Raw genomic sequence first — 19,101 nt, 5'->3', positions numbered from 1 at the left:
TGATTTATTGAATTAAGACTAGCTTCAATGGTTAAGATTAAAAATGATGGGGAAACTGATCTTAATATAACTTTTACAGATGAGGATTGGTATTCCATTCTTAGTTTGATCATTCTGTGCAAGGCACTGTTTATTAGAATTCAAGGCACTACATAGAATACACATCTAAACTCAAATTATCCCGTTTCTATGCGAATGTTGATCCATTTCGTGAAAAGTGTAAAACTTCTGAGGCCTCATTGATTCACATGTTTTGGGAATGTCCTAAATTACGAGGATATTGGCAGAACATTTTTTAGTATTTATCAATGATTTTTAAGATTGAATTAGATCCACGCCCTTTAATTGTCCGGTTTGGTTTTTCGCATGAACCAGATAAACTTTTATTGGCACCTCAAGAGAAAGATTTAGCTTTTAGCACCTTGACAGCCAGACAAGCAGTTTTAATGAAGTGGAAAGATGAACTCGCACCAACTCATGCACAGCGGCTACAGGACGTAATGACATGTTTAAGTTCAGAGAAAATTAGGTATAAAGATAAAAAGTTTCAGTTTGAAAAGGTATGAGATCCATTTATAGAATACTATAATAATTGACAGTTTTAGGTGATTTGTTCGTCTTCTGGAGATCGCGACTTGATCCATCTTTGTATTTTTCCTGCAACCTTGATTGAGGGAGGGGTTAGATTAGTATTAGGTTTTTTTTTTATTTTTGATAAATGGAAATATGGGATCTAATGATGATTATCCTAGATGATATCTCTTTTTTTAGACACTATATTAAGGTATAATGAAGTTTGTTATATTATTTTTAATGATTTATATGATTTTTTATATGATTTTATCAAACAATCACATTTAACAATTAAGGATGAAATTTAAAATTTGTCGAATTGCATTCACTTTAATTATATGCTATGCATATGTTATCATATTGCTTCACTAGATTAATAACTTGTACATGGATTATTATGTTAATCTCAATAAAAATATTTTAAAAAGGAAAAGAAAGACAATTCCACCACGAGCACATAGGTTTAAGGAGAGAGAGGAGCAATTTAAGAGGTACCGGAAGGGCAACTTTTTCTACTTAGAAGGTAATCTGTATCTGGAGTAAGCTGCCAGCAGGAACTGTAGAAGTGGATACAACATCCATGCTCAGAAGGCATTTGGATAGCTTTGTGGATAGGACGAAATGCAGATAAATTGGACTTGGACAGAATGACAATGTTGCAGGCATGGATGAGTAGGGCCAAATGGCCTCTCTGTGCAGTATGCTTCTATTGTTCCCTGCATGAATATCAAGAACCTCACCACAGAGTGCCATCTGCTTGGGTGAACAAAGGCTATCGGGCTGACATTTTACAGTTAACATGCCTGACTTCATCAGCAAATACCAACTGGTCTCCCACAGAGATCCATCTGGCTGGCTTATGCACTTCCCATGATAGTGACAACAACACAGTTTGCAAAAAACAACTGATGGAGTGGAAGAACTGTGCATGTCACCACTTGATCTGGTGGAGATGCAAAAGGCAGGCATTGTTGGAGAATCTTCCATCTTTAGGCTCTGTGGCTGTATTCAAGAAACCAACAAGAGAAGGCAAGATGGCGAATCAGAAATGAAGTACCCAGCTCTCCAACGACAATGCACGTGCAGAACTGTTGAGGTGCAAATGGCAGATGGTCCTTTTCTTTCAGTTAAAGGTTATAGACAACAGGCAGAAAACAGATGGGAGGAGAGTTGATAAATACAAGCACTTTATGCCACTCTTAAGTATTGAATAGATCCAGTTCAAGATTGCAGAGGTGTCGGGAGTTCTCGGCAAAATCAGGGGCTTCCAATTTCCTTTCATAACTGGTTTTGGAGGTTAAATGCCCACCATAAAGTGCATTCAATATAGGGAATTGCAAGGGGGGAGGGGTTTATGCATTGGGTCAGGAGGGGGAAAAGTGGAATTAGATGTGTTTGATAAGTCATTGTGGATATAATGGAGGGAAAGCCTATTTTTTTTGTAAAATTCCGTAAATGTAAATGCTTGGGTTAGTAAAAGGCAGCCAGTGTGCATTTGTTGAAGAAAGCTGTGCTGAGCATGTTTAATAAAGTGATGTTTAGGAAGTGGCCAATTGGATCTGCAAAGTGTCAGATGCAACTCACTTTAATTTTCAGAGGATTTTATAAAGCACTGGAGAAAAGAATTGGTAAAAGAATGCAAGCATGTGGTCAAAGAGGGAATGTTCAAGTTCAAGATTATTGCCCCCTATACCACAATACATTGATAGACATTATTTTGCAAGCAGACTATTTCGATATCTTTTACATAGTACACAGTACAAAAGTGCAGAGTTTGAGATCAGTTTGGTTGGAGCAAAAGCAGTATTAATATTACTATTTTGGGATTCATCCATGAATCTGATAACAGCAAGTAAGAAACCATCCTTGCATAATGGTGGTGCATAATTTCACTCGTGAATCTTCTTTCCGATTGGGGAGGGGGATTGAAGAGGGTGTGGCAGGGATGGGCTGAGTCCTTTAATATGTAGTAGCATCAATACAGCAAGGTTAGAAGTAAACATTAGAGCATATAGTCAAACATCGTGACTGTTGGAAACCTGAAAAACAAACATAAAATGCTGGACATAATTCGTCAGTCAAGCAGCATTTGTGGAAAAAGAAACTACGTTATAACCTTATGAAGACTAGGAAAGCCTAGGAATCAAATATTGTTTCTTTCTCCACAGATGTTGCCTGCCCTGATGAGTATTTGCATTATTTTCTGTTTTTTTATTGGAGATGAACAGGTATTATTCAAATTGAGGAAGGGTTAAAAACGGAGAATCTCAAGTTCACTTCAGATCCGATGAGGTTTAGATTATGAATTGCTCTCTCTGAATGCAGTTACACAGACTGTATGTATCTCATTGGTCTTCTGCTCCCTTACCAATGATATACATTGCATCAAAGCTGTACTGGAATATGCTCTGGCTTACCTGTAGTATTCTTCATTTCTTCGACTTTGACCAGTTTCTTTTTGGATTTGCGTTTTGAAGAAACCAACTTGTGGAGCCTTTTAAACTTCACCTCTTGGAAGTCATCATCCAACTGTTCCCAGATCTAAGGAGGGGAAAGGCATGATTTGTATTAAATGTGATAAGTTTTCTGAATTATGTCTGATTCAATTCAGGAAATCTACAACTTGCCCTGCAGCCTGGTGGATTCCACATCAGTGATTGCTGATGTCCTTGAATAAGGAAGGGAGCAGGAAGCAGAGGGAGCAAGAAGGTGGCCCAGGCATCAAAGCCACAGACAGTGGCACCTTGAAGCTGGTGGAAAATTAGATTTATTCATTGGGCTACAGTGGACAAAGGTACCCAGGTTATTTGACCCAAGCTGTACCCATTTCATTTCTCCTCTCATGTCTATCATGAATCAAGCCATCCATGATGATCACCTTGCACAGCTCTCCTGCCCAACTCCATGTTAGCTCTGGCTCAGTAGCTCCTGAACACATGAGATCTAAATCTTGACCAATATTTCAGTGCACCACCAAGGAACATAACTTTAAAGCACTCTTCCAGACTTCATGGCACTAACTGGAGTCATGGAGCAATTAGGACAACATCTATATGCAGTCAACACTGTTGATAACTAATATTTTATTGATTTACAATTTTGTCTGAGAGAGCTTGCCAGATTGGCTGCCACATTAACCACAACACCACAGTGACTAAGGTTTTGAAGGATTTCATTGGTTGTAAAGCTCTTTGGGGCATTCTGAAGAGAACAAGAAAGATAGCGCATGTATGCAATCCTACATTTCTCCCTGTTTGCCCCGGGGAAAAAAATCCCTTCCATTCATGTTAAAGATGCATTTTCAAAATCCCACTGATCTAGCTTTCCTCGAGTCACCACTATCAATATTTCAATAGCATGTGGGAGAAAGATATCCCAAATTCTCTAAAATCTAGCTTTCCTTCACCTGGAGGTGGCGAGGGTGAGCAGGTACGGACCATGTCCCGCCCACAAAATAGCTGAAAGGAATCAACGTGGAGCTTAGCTGGGTGCCAAAATATCAAGAGCTCTGAATGTTTCTGATATTCAAAAAGTTCAAAATGAAAAAAAATTGGAAATTTGGAATTTTAAGTAAAGAGTAAGCAAATAAAAGCAATTAAAGACATACAAATAAACAATAAACTAAAATACATACACTTTCCTTAATCCTTCATTGATATCAGTAGTGTTGTTGGTTAGTGCACATTGTTCAAGTGGATTTCCCACTCAAAGCCCCTTCAACTATGTCTTGCGCCACTGTACTCATTCAGCAACAATGCAGCTCTGGCAAACAACTCCGAGAAATCTTAGGATTCTCAGCACAGAAACCATTTCCTTAAACAGCAGATCAAAAACCTGAACTGGTGTTGGAAGTTGAGCACAAGAACTGTACCACCACCACCATCCCTAGCTCAACCCTCTCCTCTGTGACTCCCAGGAGTTTAGAAACATTAAACATTACTCACACCACCATCAGAGGATTCATCCAACTGCTCTTGGGTTCCATGTGTATCAGTGTTCAGAGACACCTTACTGTGACATTCATATTCCTTGAGCTGCAAAATAATTCAGATTTTTTTTCTGTTAAGAAATAAAACAGACTGGATTGAGAATATCAGGTGCTCTACAAAACTTAAGTAATCTGTGCCTTGGATTCAGATTGAGAATTCAAGCCTATTCCAGAAACTTGGTCATGAAATTTAAGATTACAAACTGAGGGGGGGAGGGGAGATGCAAGATCTGGGATGCTACTTGTGGGACAATAATTTGCGCAAATTAGCTTCAAACTTCCTCATAATAATGACATAAATGGTACTGGCTACAAACATTACTTTTGTTGAAGAAATACATGATTTCTTCCAGTGAAAATCTTAGTAATATCCAGGATAATAGCAAAAAGAAAACAAGTGCAAGGTGACACTATTAAAACCACAAAATGGCTGGAAGAACTCATAGGAGGTAAAGATATATAACTGATGTTTCAGTCCTGAGGCTTCTTCAAGGTATACGTCAAGGTTGGGAGTTCTGTCATAGTTGGGAGTGATAGATGTTAATAAAATGTTGGTATTTTATGAAAGAAAATACCCAAACAACTCCCCACCCTCTTAGTTACATCTGAAAATATCCCCATTCTGCTAGTCCAAACTTACATTCATAACAACCCAATCACAGTCACTGATGACAGAATGTAAAAGTGCGCTAAAAGACACAAGGCTTGATCGTAATCAGGGTAAAGGCCATCTCAAGAGTGCATGCATTGAACCCAATCCTGACTCAGGAAACCTGTGACAGAACGAATCTCAGGGAACTAAAACTGTAGACATAGCACAGCTACTTCAAACTGCATGGGTGGGTCTACCTTGGCAAGTGCCTCCTCTATTGTTATCATCTTATCTTTCACCATCATCATCAGCTGAATGCGGTCTTCATCACTCATGGTGATCTCACTGGCCACGAATCCAACATCATCTCCTTTACGGGCCGGAGAGAAACCGTCAAGTACGAGAAGAGAGGAAGAAAAAAAATCCACCTGTAATTAAAAGAGCTTCAAAAGAGTTCTTGCCCTACAGAACTCAAGCTATCGCCCCACACCTCAAAATTCAAGGAATGAAATTTTAGCAGTTTCATTTTCTTGCAACTGAAAGATGAGTAAATGATCCTGCAGTGGTGAGTGCTGCGTCAGAAAATCAAAAGGTTTCACATCTTTTAAACACAAATTTATGGGATGTGGGTCTCATAAGAAAGGATGGCAATCCTTTCCCAATCCTAGCTGCATTCAGGCTGCAATGACAGGCTCTGCTGCAGATTTGATACAATGGAATGATTTTTTGGGCCCAAGTAGAAACCACACCAAATAAGGACAACAGGTTTCTTTCACAATGGACATCAATGAATCAGTTGGATTTTAACTGAGAATACTTTGGCTTCAGAGTTGTTCACTTTGCTTAAAGCATCCATTTTTTTGCTGCAAAACTGAACTTGGGTTTTCAATGTGCCATGGAAAAGTTTAAAGGATGGTTCTCTGAATTGGTGTTCCTACTTCAGTGACATGAACACTACATCACAACACACACATAGAAAAGCCATAACCATTTACCTTCTGCCTTGTATACCAACTGATACCTAAGAACAGCAGCAGAAAGCTGAATCATCAACATCTTCCATAGGCCGTTAGGAACATAAATGAGTCACGCAGCCATCAAACCCATTCAACCATAACCTTTTGGCTGACCAAAAGTTCCAACAAAAGTTCCTTCAATGTCAAGGTTGAATATTGCAGCCTGGTCACTATTAACCACAGCACCAGTATCTACTCATGAGTTTTCTGGGCCACACTGATGAGCTCCTGGCTATGTATTAACAGTCTCAGCTGAAAATATAGCCACAGTGAAAGTGGAGCACACAAAGGTGCACCAAATGTGTTTGGGACCATCAGGTCTCGCCCAGTGAGAATGATGAGTCCATATTTATCATTTGTGGTGCTGGAGACTATCCACTAATTGTTACCTCCTGACAAGCCATGAACGATGGAGGTCAGTTTGCCCCCATCGTAAGTTTTTGTTGGAAAATTAGTTCATGTATTGACTGAATATGATATCAAGGCGGATAAATGGATCTCTCAAGATCAAGGTTCATTACAGAACCGACTTAGTGATGAACTGTCTGGTCCTGTTGCCATGTTCCTATCAGACTACCTGTTTGTTATTGATGATACAGACCAAAAGCCTTTCACTCTCAGTCCTTCCAAGTCCACTCTCTTAACCAAAGGCTTTCCCAGCACACTGATCCAGGCTGACATCAACTGATGCGCTGGAATTGAGCAGCTGCTGGCCGGAGGAATCCATGCTATGGTTACCTTTAAAACCACCAGCAGAGATCCCAATTGCTAATGAGGAAAGAGTCGTGCTGGAGGTCAGGGATTTCATTTGTTCACACACAATGGAACTATCATTCAGCTGTAGTTATCCCAAAAGCATTTCAACACCTTGTGATGCTTAGCAGTATGTTCAATAATCTGGTCTGCTTGAGACACTGAGAAAAAGAAGATAGAACTCTTCACTGGAATGGCAGAGGAATTCACTGTATGTTTGCAAATCCCCACCTCTGGAACTTTCAGCAGACTTGGAACACTCTGGCCCTCCAATTCTCCACCTACGATGGTCACTTCTCAGAAGTCTAGGACCCAGCTCTAGAATTCTCTTCTTCAATGTTCCACCCCCTTTCTTTTCTCCTTTAAGGTTACTGCTGTCTGAATAAAGATCAGTCAAACTTGACCAATGATGGTTCTGTAAAGCACCTCATGTTTCTTAGCTACACTGAAGGTGAGATATAAATCTGTGTGAGATACGAGAGACCCAATGATATGACTGGAGTCTGAACCCAATGAAGGAAGTATATTCTGCATAAAACCCAAGAAGGTAAAGCTACCACTGGTCAAGCATTAAATTAAATTTTGCAAATTAAGTTTGATTCTGTTATTGTAGCCAGTTTGACAGAAGAGGGAGAATTGCCAACAGGGAGAGAAGGTACTAGACCAGAGCCAGGACACTTTATGGGTCCAAGATGAGAGCAATGGCAATGCCAGATTTCTGTCAGGAAGCTGCTGCTATTTTGATTTGCCTGCTATGTTAATATTAATGCAAGGGTCAAAGTTGAATTGTTGTGATTGATCTGGTTACCATCACTATGAATATTTTTCTGTGTATCCAAAATGATGTCAGAATGTAGAGACCTTCAGCGACCTGGCTGTGTGGCACGCAGAACTAAGCCTTCCTCTATATCTCTGTGCATGTGACAATAAACAATTTAATCCAGTGGTTGGGAAGTCAACCTTTCCCTGGAGGCCATTGTTATGATCGCCCACCTTGACTGCATTCCTCCATCAAGCAGCCCATTTCCCATCTCTCATCTGTCATTGCTCAACGAACCTTTCACAGGAAAATTAAAATCTGTATGACTCTTTACAACACCAACATTTTTTCCTTAATTTATTCATTGGAAACTCCAGGGCAATGCTGGACAGTTACTATCCCTCCCACCTGTACTCTGTTGACAGCCTTTCCGAAACACAGTTTTCACAACGTGAAATGAAAACTCCTCTCAATATTGCTTCACCTTTACACGATTCCCGCACTGAACTCCCTTTCTGCAGTTTCCGAAAACCTTGCCAAAAGGATTTATTTTTCTTTTTCCATTCAGCACTTCCTGTAAGGAGAACGCAAATAGTTAGGCAGCATCAAATCCCTTCTCTATTTCAGAGGAAAGATTGCAGCTTTCCTCAACTACACTCCCACAGCTGCTTTAACAACTTGATATTAACAACTTCAAAACACGAATTGAATGCACGTTATCCATGACCTAAAGCAATACAAAAGAGGTGGGGAAGTGAAGTGGGGATGACACAGAGACATGGGTAGGTGAAATGAATGGAGAAGAATATGATACAAGGATTGTAGTGTATCAAAAATAAAATCATCTACTTTTGTTGGAAGAACATCCAACAGAACTGATTTACATTGTATAAAGTGATGGGCTTCACAGAGATTTGGGCCTCCAGTGTGAATCACAAAGTTAAACAATCAGTAATCAAGATGACAAATTACATGGTGGGTCTTGCATGAGCCCTTGGTAGAATTCTAACAGATGGATAGTCTTGCCTCAGGGGATATTCAATAGATTCATGCCTGGGATGAAAGCGAGGAAAGGTTGAACAGAAATAGGGTCATAAATAACGGGTGATCCCACTGCAAGACCTGCGTCTGCATGAGCTTGGCAAGGTAGTGGCACTATAAAAATCAACTTGGAGCTGTGTTTCTTCAGGCACAGCTGTTGCGCAGTGAGGGCAGAGTTTCAGTGAAGGGGATTGACTGCAAATGACAGAGAGGAAGAAGAACTTCTTCGATCAAAGGTTGTGAATCTTTGAAATTCTCTATTCTGGCAGCTGAGGCTGTGAGGGAGACTTTCTTTTTAAAATATTTTTATTAGGTTGGTAGAGAGAAATATTACATGTTATATATTGTCTACATATTAATTACATAACTTTTATATAATGCAACACAAAATATGAATCAGAAATGATTTATACATTGTCTTGTACACAATTCTCGAATAAAGTAGAAATTCCCTAATAATGAGAGAGACTTTGAGGCGTTAGGGCTATGATGGTCTGGGGAAAAAATGGAATTCAGATGTGACCTCACTGAACAGTAGATGTCACAAGAGTAATGCTGCCTTCTCCAGTTCCTACCTGGTGGTGTTACTATTTTTCATAACCTCACCTTTGTAGTCCTGGCAACTTTTTGAAAAACCTCTGCTGGACTTCTTTCAATGTATCCTTTCTTAACCAAAGTCAAAAGCTTGCCCTCACTACTCCAGATGTGGTCCAATCAGGGATTGGTACAAGTGTAGCAAATCCTGCTTCTCTCCAGATTATTCAACACCTTCAGCATCCCAAGGGACATCTTAAGACATCCCAAGTTAGGCCTGAAACAGGAGTTGGGTGCAATCAGACAGGATACATCTTGAAGGGGCTTTTAAGAGGGTGTGAGTTGACCGTCTGGGTCTATGAGAACTCCAGAATCATGTCACCTCGTGGCAAGAGAAAAGCCCCCCAGCTCTGCTAACCTTGCCTCATAAGACTAATTTTCCAATCCAGGAGACATCACAGTAAATCTCTCATACACCCTTTCTTTTGCTTCCATATCCCTCCTACATTGAAGTAACCAAATCTGAACACACTTTTTACTGCATTCACAATGTCTTCAAACTTTTGTGTTTTAGTCTCAAGGAAAAATGGGTCAGACCACAAGCAACACTGTGATCAGTTTTTCCTAAGAGAAGGTGTGCTAGCTTTGGAGAAGGATCCAGAGGAAATTCAGGAGAACAAGGGGGTTTACATTCGAGGTCTCTGGGACTGTACTCACTAGAGTTTGGAAAGATGAGAGGGGACGGGGGGGGGAGGGTGGTAGAATATCACTGAAACCTCCCAAACATTGGGAGGGCTGGAGTGTGTGACGTGGAGGGGGTAGAGGGAGTTTCACTCAGTCCCACCCTGGGAGTGTGTGACAGGACAAGGGAGAGGGCGCTTCACTCCATGTCCCACCTCGGGAGTGTGTGACTGAACAGGGGAGAGTTACTGTAAGTTCAAGAAATAAAAGTGCTGTATCAATAGTCAAAGACGGGTCTTTTTGCTGTCCTGGAATAGTTTATGGTTAGGGTAGTAAGGGAAGGTTCAGGAGCTTGACAGCTGTTAAAAAGAACTGTTCTTTAAGACTAGAGGTACTGGTCTTCAGGCAGCAACGAGAAGAGGTCGTGACCAGGGTGACCCTTTATAAGAGAGATACATTGGTACTATTAAACAAAGAAATAAATTGGTTCTAAATAAGTGCATAGATAAATAGATGTAGCTAAGCAGAAACAGTTGGATGATAGGCAAAGAGATTAAAAAATTACAAGTGAGCACCTGAATATCAACACTGTGGCAACACCAAAACATCCTGCATGGTACCATTGAATGATTGAATCATACAGCATGGAATCAGGCCCGTGGGCTCACAGAGTTCACATCAATCAGCTCTCACTGCAAAAAACAATCTGCTGGAGTGTGTCAAACCATCCCCAAACTCCCACAAATACACAACGAAAGATAGATAAAGAAATATAGGTATTCGTGTGGCTGGTGGGAGAATAGAATGGGGTAGATAACAGAATATAGATCAATAGGATCGTTGGCAGATGCACAAAACCAATAAAAAAGTGGATGGGTAAATCCTGAGAATATTGCACAACAACAGTTTAATAATAAACATCCAAACAAAAATCGCACTCACCAACTGGTCCATCCTCAGAGCTCGACTTACAAATCAAGCGCCTGTTTAAAACATAAAAATGTGTCAGAGACCAGAACATCTGTGGGGTTGGTTCCACAAACTGGATGGAGCAGCAAAGTAAGGTGTGAGAAAATGGCATACATAAATTCAGGATTTAATAAAATACCCTGGCTCAACATTCTCTGCAGAACAAATATTTTAAGCATGTTAATTTTTACAGTTCAAAGACCCAAGCAACAAGAAGCCATGAGCTGGTTAAAGTGTGGACTGGCCTGGATGTCAACTCTTACATGGTCTGCAGTGTGAACCTGAACTTAACCACTGGTGACAGTCTGCCAGCCTGAAAATGACCTGCTCATTTGATCCTCTGCTTTCCATTAGTTATCCCATCTTTTATCTATTCTTACATATTATCCAAAAAAAATGGCAGCACCAATGGTGCAAAACTGGAAAAGGGAGGGAGCAGAGTCATCTCTCGCCCGAAGGGTCCTACCACCCAATCCGACTGCTGTCAGCTCTGTACAGGCTTTAAATGGCCTGTTAAAGGAGCCAACCATGTTTTATTTAAAATTCTGTGACTGCGGAGTTTGGGACCAAGATGGTAACACCTGTGTAGGAAGCAACCACAAAGGATTGCCGACTCTGGCAGAGCAGCAGACTGGCACTGTGCACCAGGAACGGGGAGAACACCCCGCCTCCCGCCCCACCGATAAGGAGTGGTCTCTTAATGAAAGCCTTTAGGAAATCCAAAGAGCTTCATCATTCATAGATGTTTTGTGATAATATCAAGAATAATACGGAGTACATACAGCAAAGGCGAGATTGGTAGATGCCTTTGGGGAAGTGAGGGAACACCTGATCGAAGGAGCAGAAGTGCAAAGCAATGGAGAGAAATAGGCAAGTGTCCACAGTAGGAGGTTGGAGCAGACCACACAGAAAGCCCTGATCACTCACCCGTTAGGAATAAGCACCAGACTAATGAGTGCATTCAAGAATGCACACCACACCACCACGAACACCCCCAGGCAAACAAGACACCAGCCACTGATGTAACAAGTCAAGAGCTCCATATATCAAGGGGAATGATCAGCCCAAACACTGCTGCTCTGCTCATTGGATGGTGGGATCTGAGATGTAGTACAACTGGAGAGATTTTCAACCACTCGTGACTCTGAAGAGACTTTCTTTTCCTCTCTTTTTGCAAAGTGTCACCAGACCATGCCATCTCTTTGCTCAAATTGAAGGGCAGGCAAAAGACAGCTTTTCACATGCATCATGTTACATGTGACAACAGCAAGCAAGTCTAAATCTAAAAAAAATCAGATGATAAGGAAGAAACGCAAGACCAGGATCTGTGAGGGTGCCAATGGTGAGCAGGGCCTCATGTGGCATGGCACTGACAATGAAGGGCGTCTGGCACTAACAACTTCTGATCGCATCAGTGATTGGGTGTCAGGGGCTGAGAAGAGCGACTCGGACACCTGGAGCTCATGTTGGCTGCTAGACTGCCATGTTGCTACGGAGGTACATTGGAGGTGGCAGCATCGGAGGAGGTGGTGGGATCCACAGACACTCGACGTCTCTGAAGCGACGCTCTTCCGCCTCTCTTTCTCATTTTGACAATAGCATCTTTTTGTGTGTCTTTACAAAACACATTTTGTGTTTCTGATGAACCGGAGAACAACGGAATCTTAAAGAGTGGCGGTTTACATTTGGATAAATGCATATTGGTCGGAATTGTTCAGAAAATGTGAACTTTCAAGCTCAGATTGACACACAGGATCTTGTTTCACAATAATAGTACAGTTGTTCAGGTCCAGGTTTCCGATTCCAAGGACTCTGGGACGAGAGGTTTGCTTATGGGTAAGGAAAACTTGAATCAGAACAGAAAAAGTTAATATGGCAAGGGGGAATGTTCTAACTCAAAGGTCTGGGAAGATGAACCACAAAGAGTGGTATGAGTGTTGTAAATGAGGATGTGATTAAGGAGGCTACATTTTAGAAAAAGAGAAATCAGAATCTGAAAAATGAGATGAGCTCAGTGTTTCACTAATGTGAATAAGTACAGCCCAGCATAAACCATACTGAGTTTTACAATGAACCCAATAGGATAATGGAATGTGATTGGTTTGTTTATCATGTCTGATTAATCAAGATGGCTTGACAATTATCACACAGGCACATGAGTGGAGATTACGACACAAACACACCCATGTTGAGGAACTTAAACACTACTGTAAATACTTACAGAACCTGGTGTGTTTATTTAAAAGCAGCAAATGTAAGAGTGTTTTGGGATCTAAACACTACTTACTTCCTTTCACTGTCTGGTGTTGACACTGCACTCCCCAACGCACGCAGTTCCTGGGAAACAAAATTAAAGGCAGTGACCACTTCAAAAAAGAGCTGCTCTGAAGTCAGAGGATGAATTTATCAAATTCCTGGGAAAGGATCCAGGAGGATCTGTAGGGAAGTTGTACTCACTCCAGTCTCAGACAGCAGCTGTGGGGATGGCGGATTAACAACCGAACTTTCCTAAAATCAGAACACATGCAGTCTTTGTGAATCATTAAACGTGGCAGTTTTCAATCCAAATATATCAAAGCCAAAATCATGAGAAAAAAAATAGAGTAGAATCAACGGAGCTACTGCATCCTGTTTATCTAAAAAGACAAAAACAAGCCTGAAAACCTAATTATAGAGATGGAATTTCTCAAAATAAGAGAGGCAACATTTGTCATTACTGGTTTTGTGGGGAATGGAACTTCAGTGTGCATTTTACCCTAAATCTTATTCATGATGCCACAACTATATCAATGGTATTTAAAAACACTGGCTCAAAGCTAGTTGTTGCTGACAGAGTTCCCACAAACTATGTCAATTATCCAATGTGAAACACAGCCAACATAATGATATATAGTATAAAAACAGGCAATTTGGCCCAGCTAATTCATGCTCCACGAGCCTCTCTCCATTTTCCTAATGTAAATCCTGTAGTGGCAGTTACGAGGAAAGAAGACTCTCAACCACCACGTCGTTGGTTTCAACGACAGTTTAATTCAAAACCCGTGCATGCCTCTTTAAGGGCAGCGTGAGCTCCGTCCCTGCACGGGCGGTGACGTCATCACGCTGTCTGGAGCTTGCGCTCAGATCAAACAATGAAGCAAGGAGGTCCCCCGACGGCGCCCTGTACTCGCAGCTGCCCCGCCAGCGTGGCGGTACAAGCGGGGCCAGTTCGCTACGAGTAAGTGTGCCGCCACACAACCCCCCAGAACCGCCTCATGTGTCTCACTGCTTGAGTAACATGTCTCGGCGCTTAGGTTGGGACGTTTGAACTGGCTGACTGGGGGTCCAGGTCCGCCGCCTTGAGGCAGTCAATTATGAATAGTTCTCCTTTGCCCCCAATGTCTAAAGTGAAAGTCTTGCCTGATCACTGCAGGACTCTGTAGGGACCTTCATAAGGGCGCTGCAGGGGCGCGGTGTTCGAACCTCGCCGGACAAAAACATACTCAGCTGCGTCCAGTTTCTTGGGCAGGTGGGACGGTCAGCCACCGTGGTGGGATGGAGGTGGGGGGGGGGGGAGTTAGCAAGGCGAGCTTACTCCAAAGGTCTACAAATAAAGTTGGATTGTCAGCTGCCGAGTCCGTGTCTGGGCCGAAAAACTCTCCGGGTAGAGACAATAGCACTCCGTAAACCAACTCCGCGGATGATTCCTGCAGATCCTCCTTCGGGGCTGTCCTGATGCCGAGCAGAACCCAGGGCAACTCATCTGCCCAACCAGGGCCAGTGAGACGAGCCATGAGGGCCGACTTAAGGTGTCGGTTGAATCGCTCCAGTAAGCCGTTGGCTTGAGGGTGATATGCCGTGGTATGGTGGAGGTTGACCCCCAAAAGTCTCGCCACTTGCACCCAGAGGGCAGACGTGAATTGGGCACCTCTGTTGCTGGTAATGTGCGCCGGGGACCCCGAACCTGGCGATCCAGTGAGCGGGTAAGTTCCTTGTGCACATCTCAGTAGAAGTGTCTTTCAGCAGAATGGCTTCCGGCCACCTTGTCGCTTGGTCGACCACCATCAACAAGTAGCGGGCGTCCCTGGAAACCGGCAGGGGACCCACGACGTCCACGTGTTTATGTTGGAATCTCTTTGCCGCAGAGTTGAACCGTTGTATCGGAGCCTTCTCGTGACGGTGGACTTTGGAGCTCTGGCACTGCATGCAACTCCTCACCATCTGGACTACTTGATTTTTGAGTCCATGCCACACAAAACGCTCTGCCACCATTCGAACTGATGTCTTGACTGAGGGATGGGCCAAGTCGTGGACCATGCTGAAAGCCCATGACCTCCACTGCGATGGGACTACAGGGCACGGTGAGCCGGTAGAAACATCGCAGAGCAGTGTGTCTGGGCTGCCTAGTAACCAGAGGTCCCGAAGTTGGAGCCCTGTAATGGCGGTGTGGAGGGCCTGTGTTTCCACGTCCTCCCTCTGTACCTGCGCTAGCTAGGCATAGTTCAGGCAGAGGGCGAGGCTGTGGATGGTGGGTCGTGGAAGTGCATCTGCCACAACACTGTCTTTACCCTCCCGGTGCCAGATGTCGGTGGTGAATTCCGACACGTAGGATAGGTGTTGCTGCTGGCAAGCTGATCAAGGGTCTTTTGCCATTGTGAGGGCTTGTGTGAGTGGCTTGTGGTCGGTGAACACAGTGAATGGTCTGCCCTCCAGGAAATATCATAAATGCCTGATGGCCAGGTACAGGGCCAGAAGCTCCCTGTCGAAGGCGGTGTACTGTAGATCTGGAGGATGGAGGTGTCTGCTGAAAAAGGCTAGTGGGCGCCACTGGATGTTGACCCATTGCTCCAGAATGCCCCCAACAGCCGTGCCGATGCATCCACTGAGCATCCAGGCACGGGTGGGCTAAAAGAGTGGCGCTTGCCAGAGCGTCTTTTGTTGCAGCAAAAGTGCCCTCCGCCTCTTCCGACCATACCGAAACTTTGTCCTTCATGGAGATCAGCGCAAATAACAGCCGCTTGATGCGGGCTGCCCCAGGGGTGAACCGGTGGTAGATGTTCACCATGCCAATGAACTCCTGCAGGCCCTTGAGGGTGGTGGGCTTCGGGAACTGGCGCACGGCTGCAACCTTGCCGATGTCATCAGGGTGGACCGGGATTTGATGGTAACCCCGTACCAAGTCGACCTCTGAGAACACTTGGGCGTCACGCAAGTTTGCCAAGAAGTCCTGAATATGCAGGATGGGATATCAGTCCGGCGTGGTTGTGTCGTTAAGGCGACGGTAGTCCCAACAAGGGCGCCAACCCCCTGAAGTCTTGGGGACAACGTGGAGGGGGGAGGCCCAGGGCTGTCGGATCTATGGATGATTCCCAGTTCAAGCAAGTCAGGAGAATTCTTCTTTGGCCAGTTACAGCTTTTCTGGGGGTAATCGCTTGGCTTTGGTATGAAGCGGGGGGCCCTAAGTTGCAATGTGATGGTAGACTCCATGTTGAGGCATGGTGGCGGTGAACTGCGGCAGCAGGATGGAGGGAAACTCATCAAGGATACTTGTGTATTCGTCCTTGGGGGCGTTGATGACAGCTATCCCCGGGTTGCTCACACCTGTGGCATCCAGGTGGATGGATTGAAAGGTGCGGGCGTTAACTAACCGCTTGCCCTTGACATCCACTATCAGGCTGTGCACCCGGAGGAAGTCGGCCCCCAACAGCACCATGCCCACTGAGACCAGTATAAACCCAGCGGAACCTGACCTTTCCAATCTGGATCTGAGCTCAGCGAGTTCTGAAGGTTCTGATGGCTGCCTGCAGGATAGGACCCCATGCTCGGGTGCAGGTCTCGAAGGCTGTCGGGGGTGGGGTGGGGGAGGAGCACGCTCAGCTCCGCTCCAGTATCTACTAGGAACCGTTGGCCAGTGGACTTGTTGATCACGTGCAGGAGGCTGTTCACGTGGACAGCTGCCGCAGTCATTAACGGCGGTTTGCCGAGTCATTTCCCTGAAAGGTACAGGGCTGCCTGCACTTGCTTGAACCCCCCAACACTGATGATAGAAACACCAGGTGGGGTGGTGCTCCTCCGGCTTGTGCTTGGGGGGCGCCTGTGGTCAGCTGGGCCCTTGGCCCTGGGCGGGTGACCTGACTGAGGGCGGTCTCGTTCTCCCACTTGGTCCACCAGAGGATGTCCGTGCGGGCTGCAACTCATCATGGGTCGGAGAAGTCTTCATCCGCCAGCAGGAGCTGTGTGTCCTCGGGAATCTGCTTGAGGAAGATTTGCCAGAACAGAAAACACGGTTTGTGGTCCTCTGCTAACGCCAGAAACTCATCCATCAGGGCAGACGGGGTTCTTTCTCCCAACCCATCCAGATGTAGGAGCCTGGAGGTGCGCTGCTGTGGGGAGAGGCCGAAGATCCCGAGCAGGAGGTTCTTGAGGGCGGGATATTTACCAACCTCCGGCAGGTTGTGGATGAGGTCGTCCACCCTGGCTGCAGTCTCTTCATTGAGTATGCTCATAACATGATAAAACATCGTGGCGTCTGATGAAATGTTTTTGAGGCAAAACTGTGCTTCTGCCTGCCCGAACCACTTACGTGGGCGAAGTGTCAAGAAGGGGAGGCAGTTTCACCACGACTGCGTTGATCTCCGAGGGATCCATAAGTGAGAGGCCAGAAAAATGTCTGGAATGTCGGGGTCATCAATGTAGCAGCAGCTACAAGGAAAGACTCTCAACCACCACGTTGGGGGTTTCAACGACAGTTTAATTCAAAACCCACGCATGCCCCTTTAAGGGCAGCGTGAGCTCCACCACCGCATGGGCAGTGACATCATCACGCTGCCTGGGGCATGCTCAATGAGGCAAGGAGGTCCCCCAATGGCACCCTGTACTCGCAGCTGCCCTGCCGGCACGACGGTACAAGCGGGACTGGTTCGCTACGAGTAACTGCGCCGCCACAATCCATTAGTTTCTCCCTCCTTCTTCATCTGCTTATCCAATTTCCCACTTTAGATAATGAACTCTTCTTTCTTTGGCTTGGCTTCGCGGACGAAGATTTATGGAGGGGGTAAAAAGTCCACGTCAGCTGCAGGCTCGTTTGTGGCTGACAAGTCCGATGCGGGACAGGCAGACACGATTGCAGCGGTTGCAAGGGAAAATTTGTTGGTTGGGGTTGGGTGTTGGGTTTTTCCTCCTTTGCCTTTTGTCAGTGAGGTGGGCTCTGCGGTCTTCTTCAAAGGAGGTTGCTGCCCGCCAAACTGTGAGGCGCCAAGATGCACGGTTTGAGGCGTTATCAGCCCACTGGCGGTGGTCAATGTGGCAGGCACCAAGAGATTTCTTTAGGCAGTCCTTGTACCTTTTCTTTGGTGCACCTCTGTCACGGTGGCCAGTGGAGAGCTCGCCATATAACACGATCTTGGGAAGGCGATGGTCCTCCATTCTGGAGACGTGACCCATCCAGCGCAGCTGAAGATCCAGCTGCGCTGGATGGGTCACGTCTCCAGAATGGAGCTGCGCAGATAATGAACTATTATTGCTTTAACCATCATGGTATTCGATTTGGGTGAAGAAGTAGCTTCTGAATTCTTCAATGGATTTCCTGCTTATTTTATTTGATAATCTCTTGATTTTGCTCTTTGCACATGTGGAAGCATTCCCTCCATTACCATTATCAAAGCTTTGCTAATTTTGAAGACCTCAGACATTGAAATAACATATTTACATTTTTGATATGATATTCTTTTTTAATTTAAATATTTTATTTTTCATTTTCTATAAATACATTCATACAATCTTTAAACCTTTTTTACACGTCAAATATATTAAGTATCTGCAAAATTCCCCCCCCCCCACTTAAATAAAACAATATAACTTCATGTACTGTCAGAGCTCTCATTTTTCATAATTCTTTTTCAGGGATATAACATCTTTACATACATCGAAGGGTCAAATTTATAATTGGACCCCTACATAATCCAAGTATGGATATGTCATATTTATTCTTTGAATTATAAGTAATTTTCTCCATGGTTATACAACTACGTAACTTCGAGGCCCATTGAGCAATGAGAAGGGGAGGGTCAGATTTCTAGGCGATTGCTATACACTGCTTGGCCACAGCCAGAGTTACTTTAACAAAGCAAATTTGAAATTTAGTCAGTTTGTAGCTCACGTCCCCACCATTGCTCAGAAGGTACAGCTCTGGGCCGCATTAGAAAGGCACTCCTGT

General features: G+C 44.2%; 1 protein-coding gene across 3 annotated transcripts in view; it reads right to left on the bottom strand.

The window, feature by feature from the left end:
- Nucleotides 1–19,101, bottom strand: part of sash1a (SAM and SH3 domain containing 1a) — a 202,604-nt gene that overhangs the window by 71,873 nt on the left and 111,630 nt on the right. For all 3 annotated transcript variants that reach the window (XM_069932254.1, XM_069932256.1, XM_069932255.1), the window contains exons 3-9: nt 13,365–13,415; nt 13,195–13,244; nt 10,881–10,921; nt 8,167–8,256; nt 5,411–5,523; nt 4,518–4,607; nt 2,991–3,114 (exon numbers count right to left, since the gene is read on the bottom strand). In XM_069932254.1, the coding sequence (XP_069788355.1) occupies nt 2,991–3,114; nt 4,518–4,607; nt 5,411–5,523; nt 8,167–8,256; nt 10,881–10,921; nt 13,195–13,244; nt 13,365–13,415 (559 nt within the window). The remainder of the gene's footprint in view (nt 1–2,990; nt 3,115–4,517; nt 4,608–5,410; nt 5,524–8,166; nt 8,257–10,880; nt 10,922–13,194; nt 13,245–13,364; nt 13,416–19,101) is intronic.

Source organism: Narcine bancroftii, chromosome 4 (genome assembly GCF_036971445.1).
Source record: "Narcine bancroftii isolate sNarBan1 chromosome 4, sNarBan1.hap1, whole genome shotgun sequence".
Lineage (NCBI taxonomy): Eukaryota > Metazoa > Chordata > Chondrichthyes > Torpediniformes > Narcinidae > Narcine > Narcine bancroftii.
Note: the sequence above shows the minus strand (reverse complement) of the source record. Positions and strands in the feature narration are given on the sequence as shown.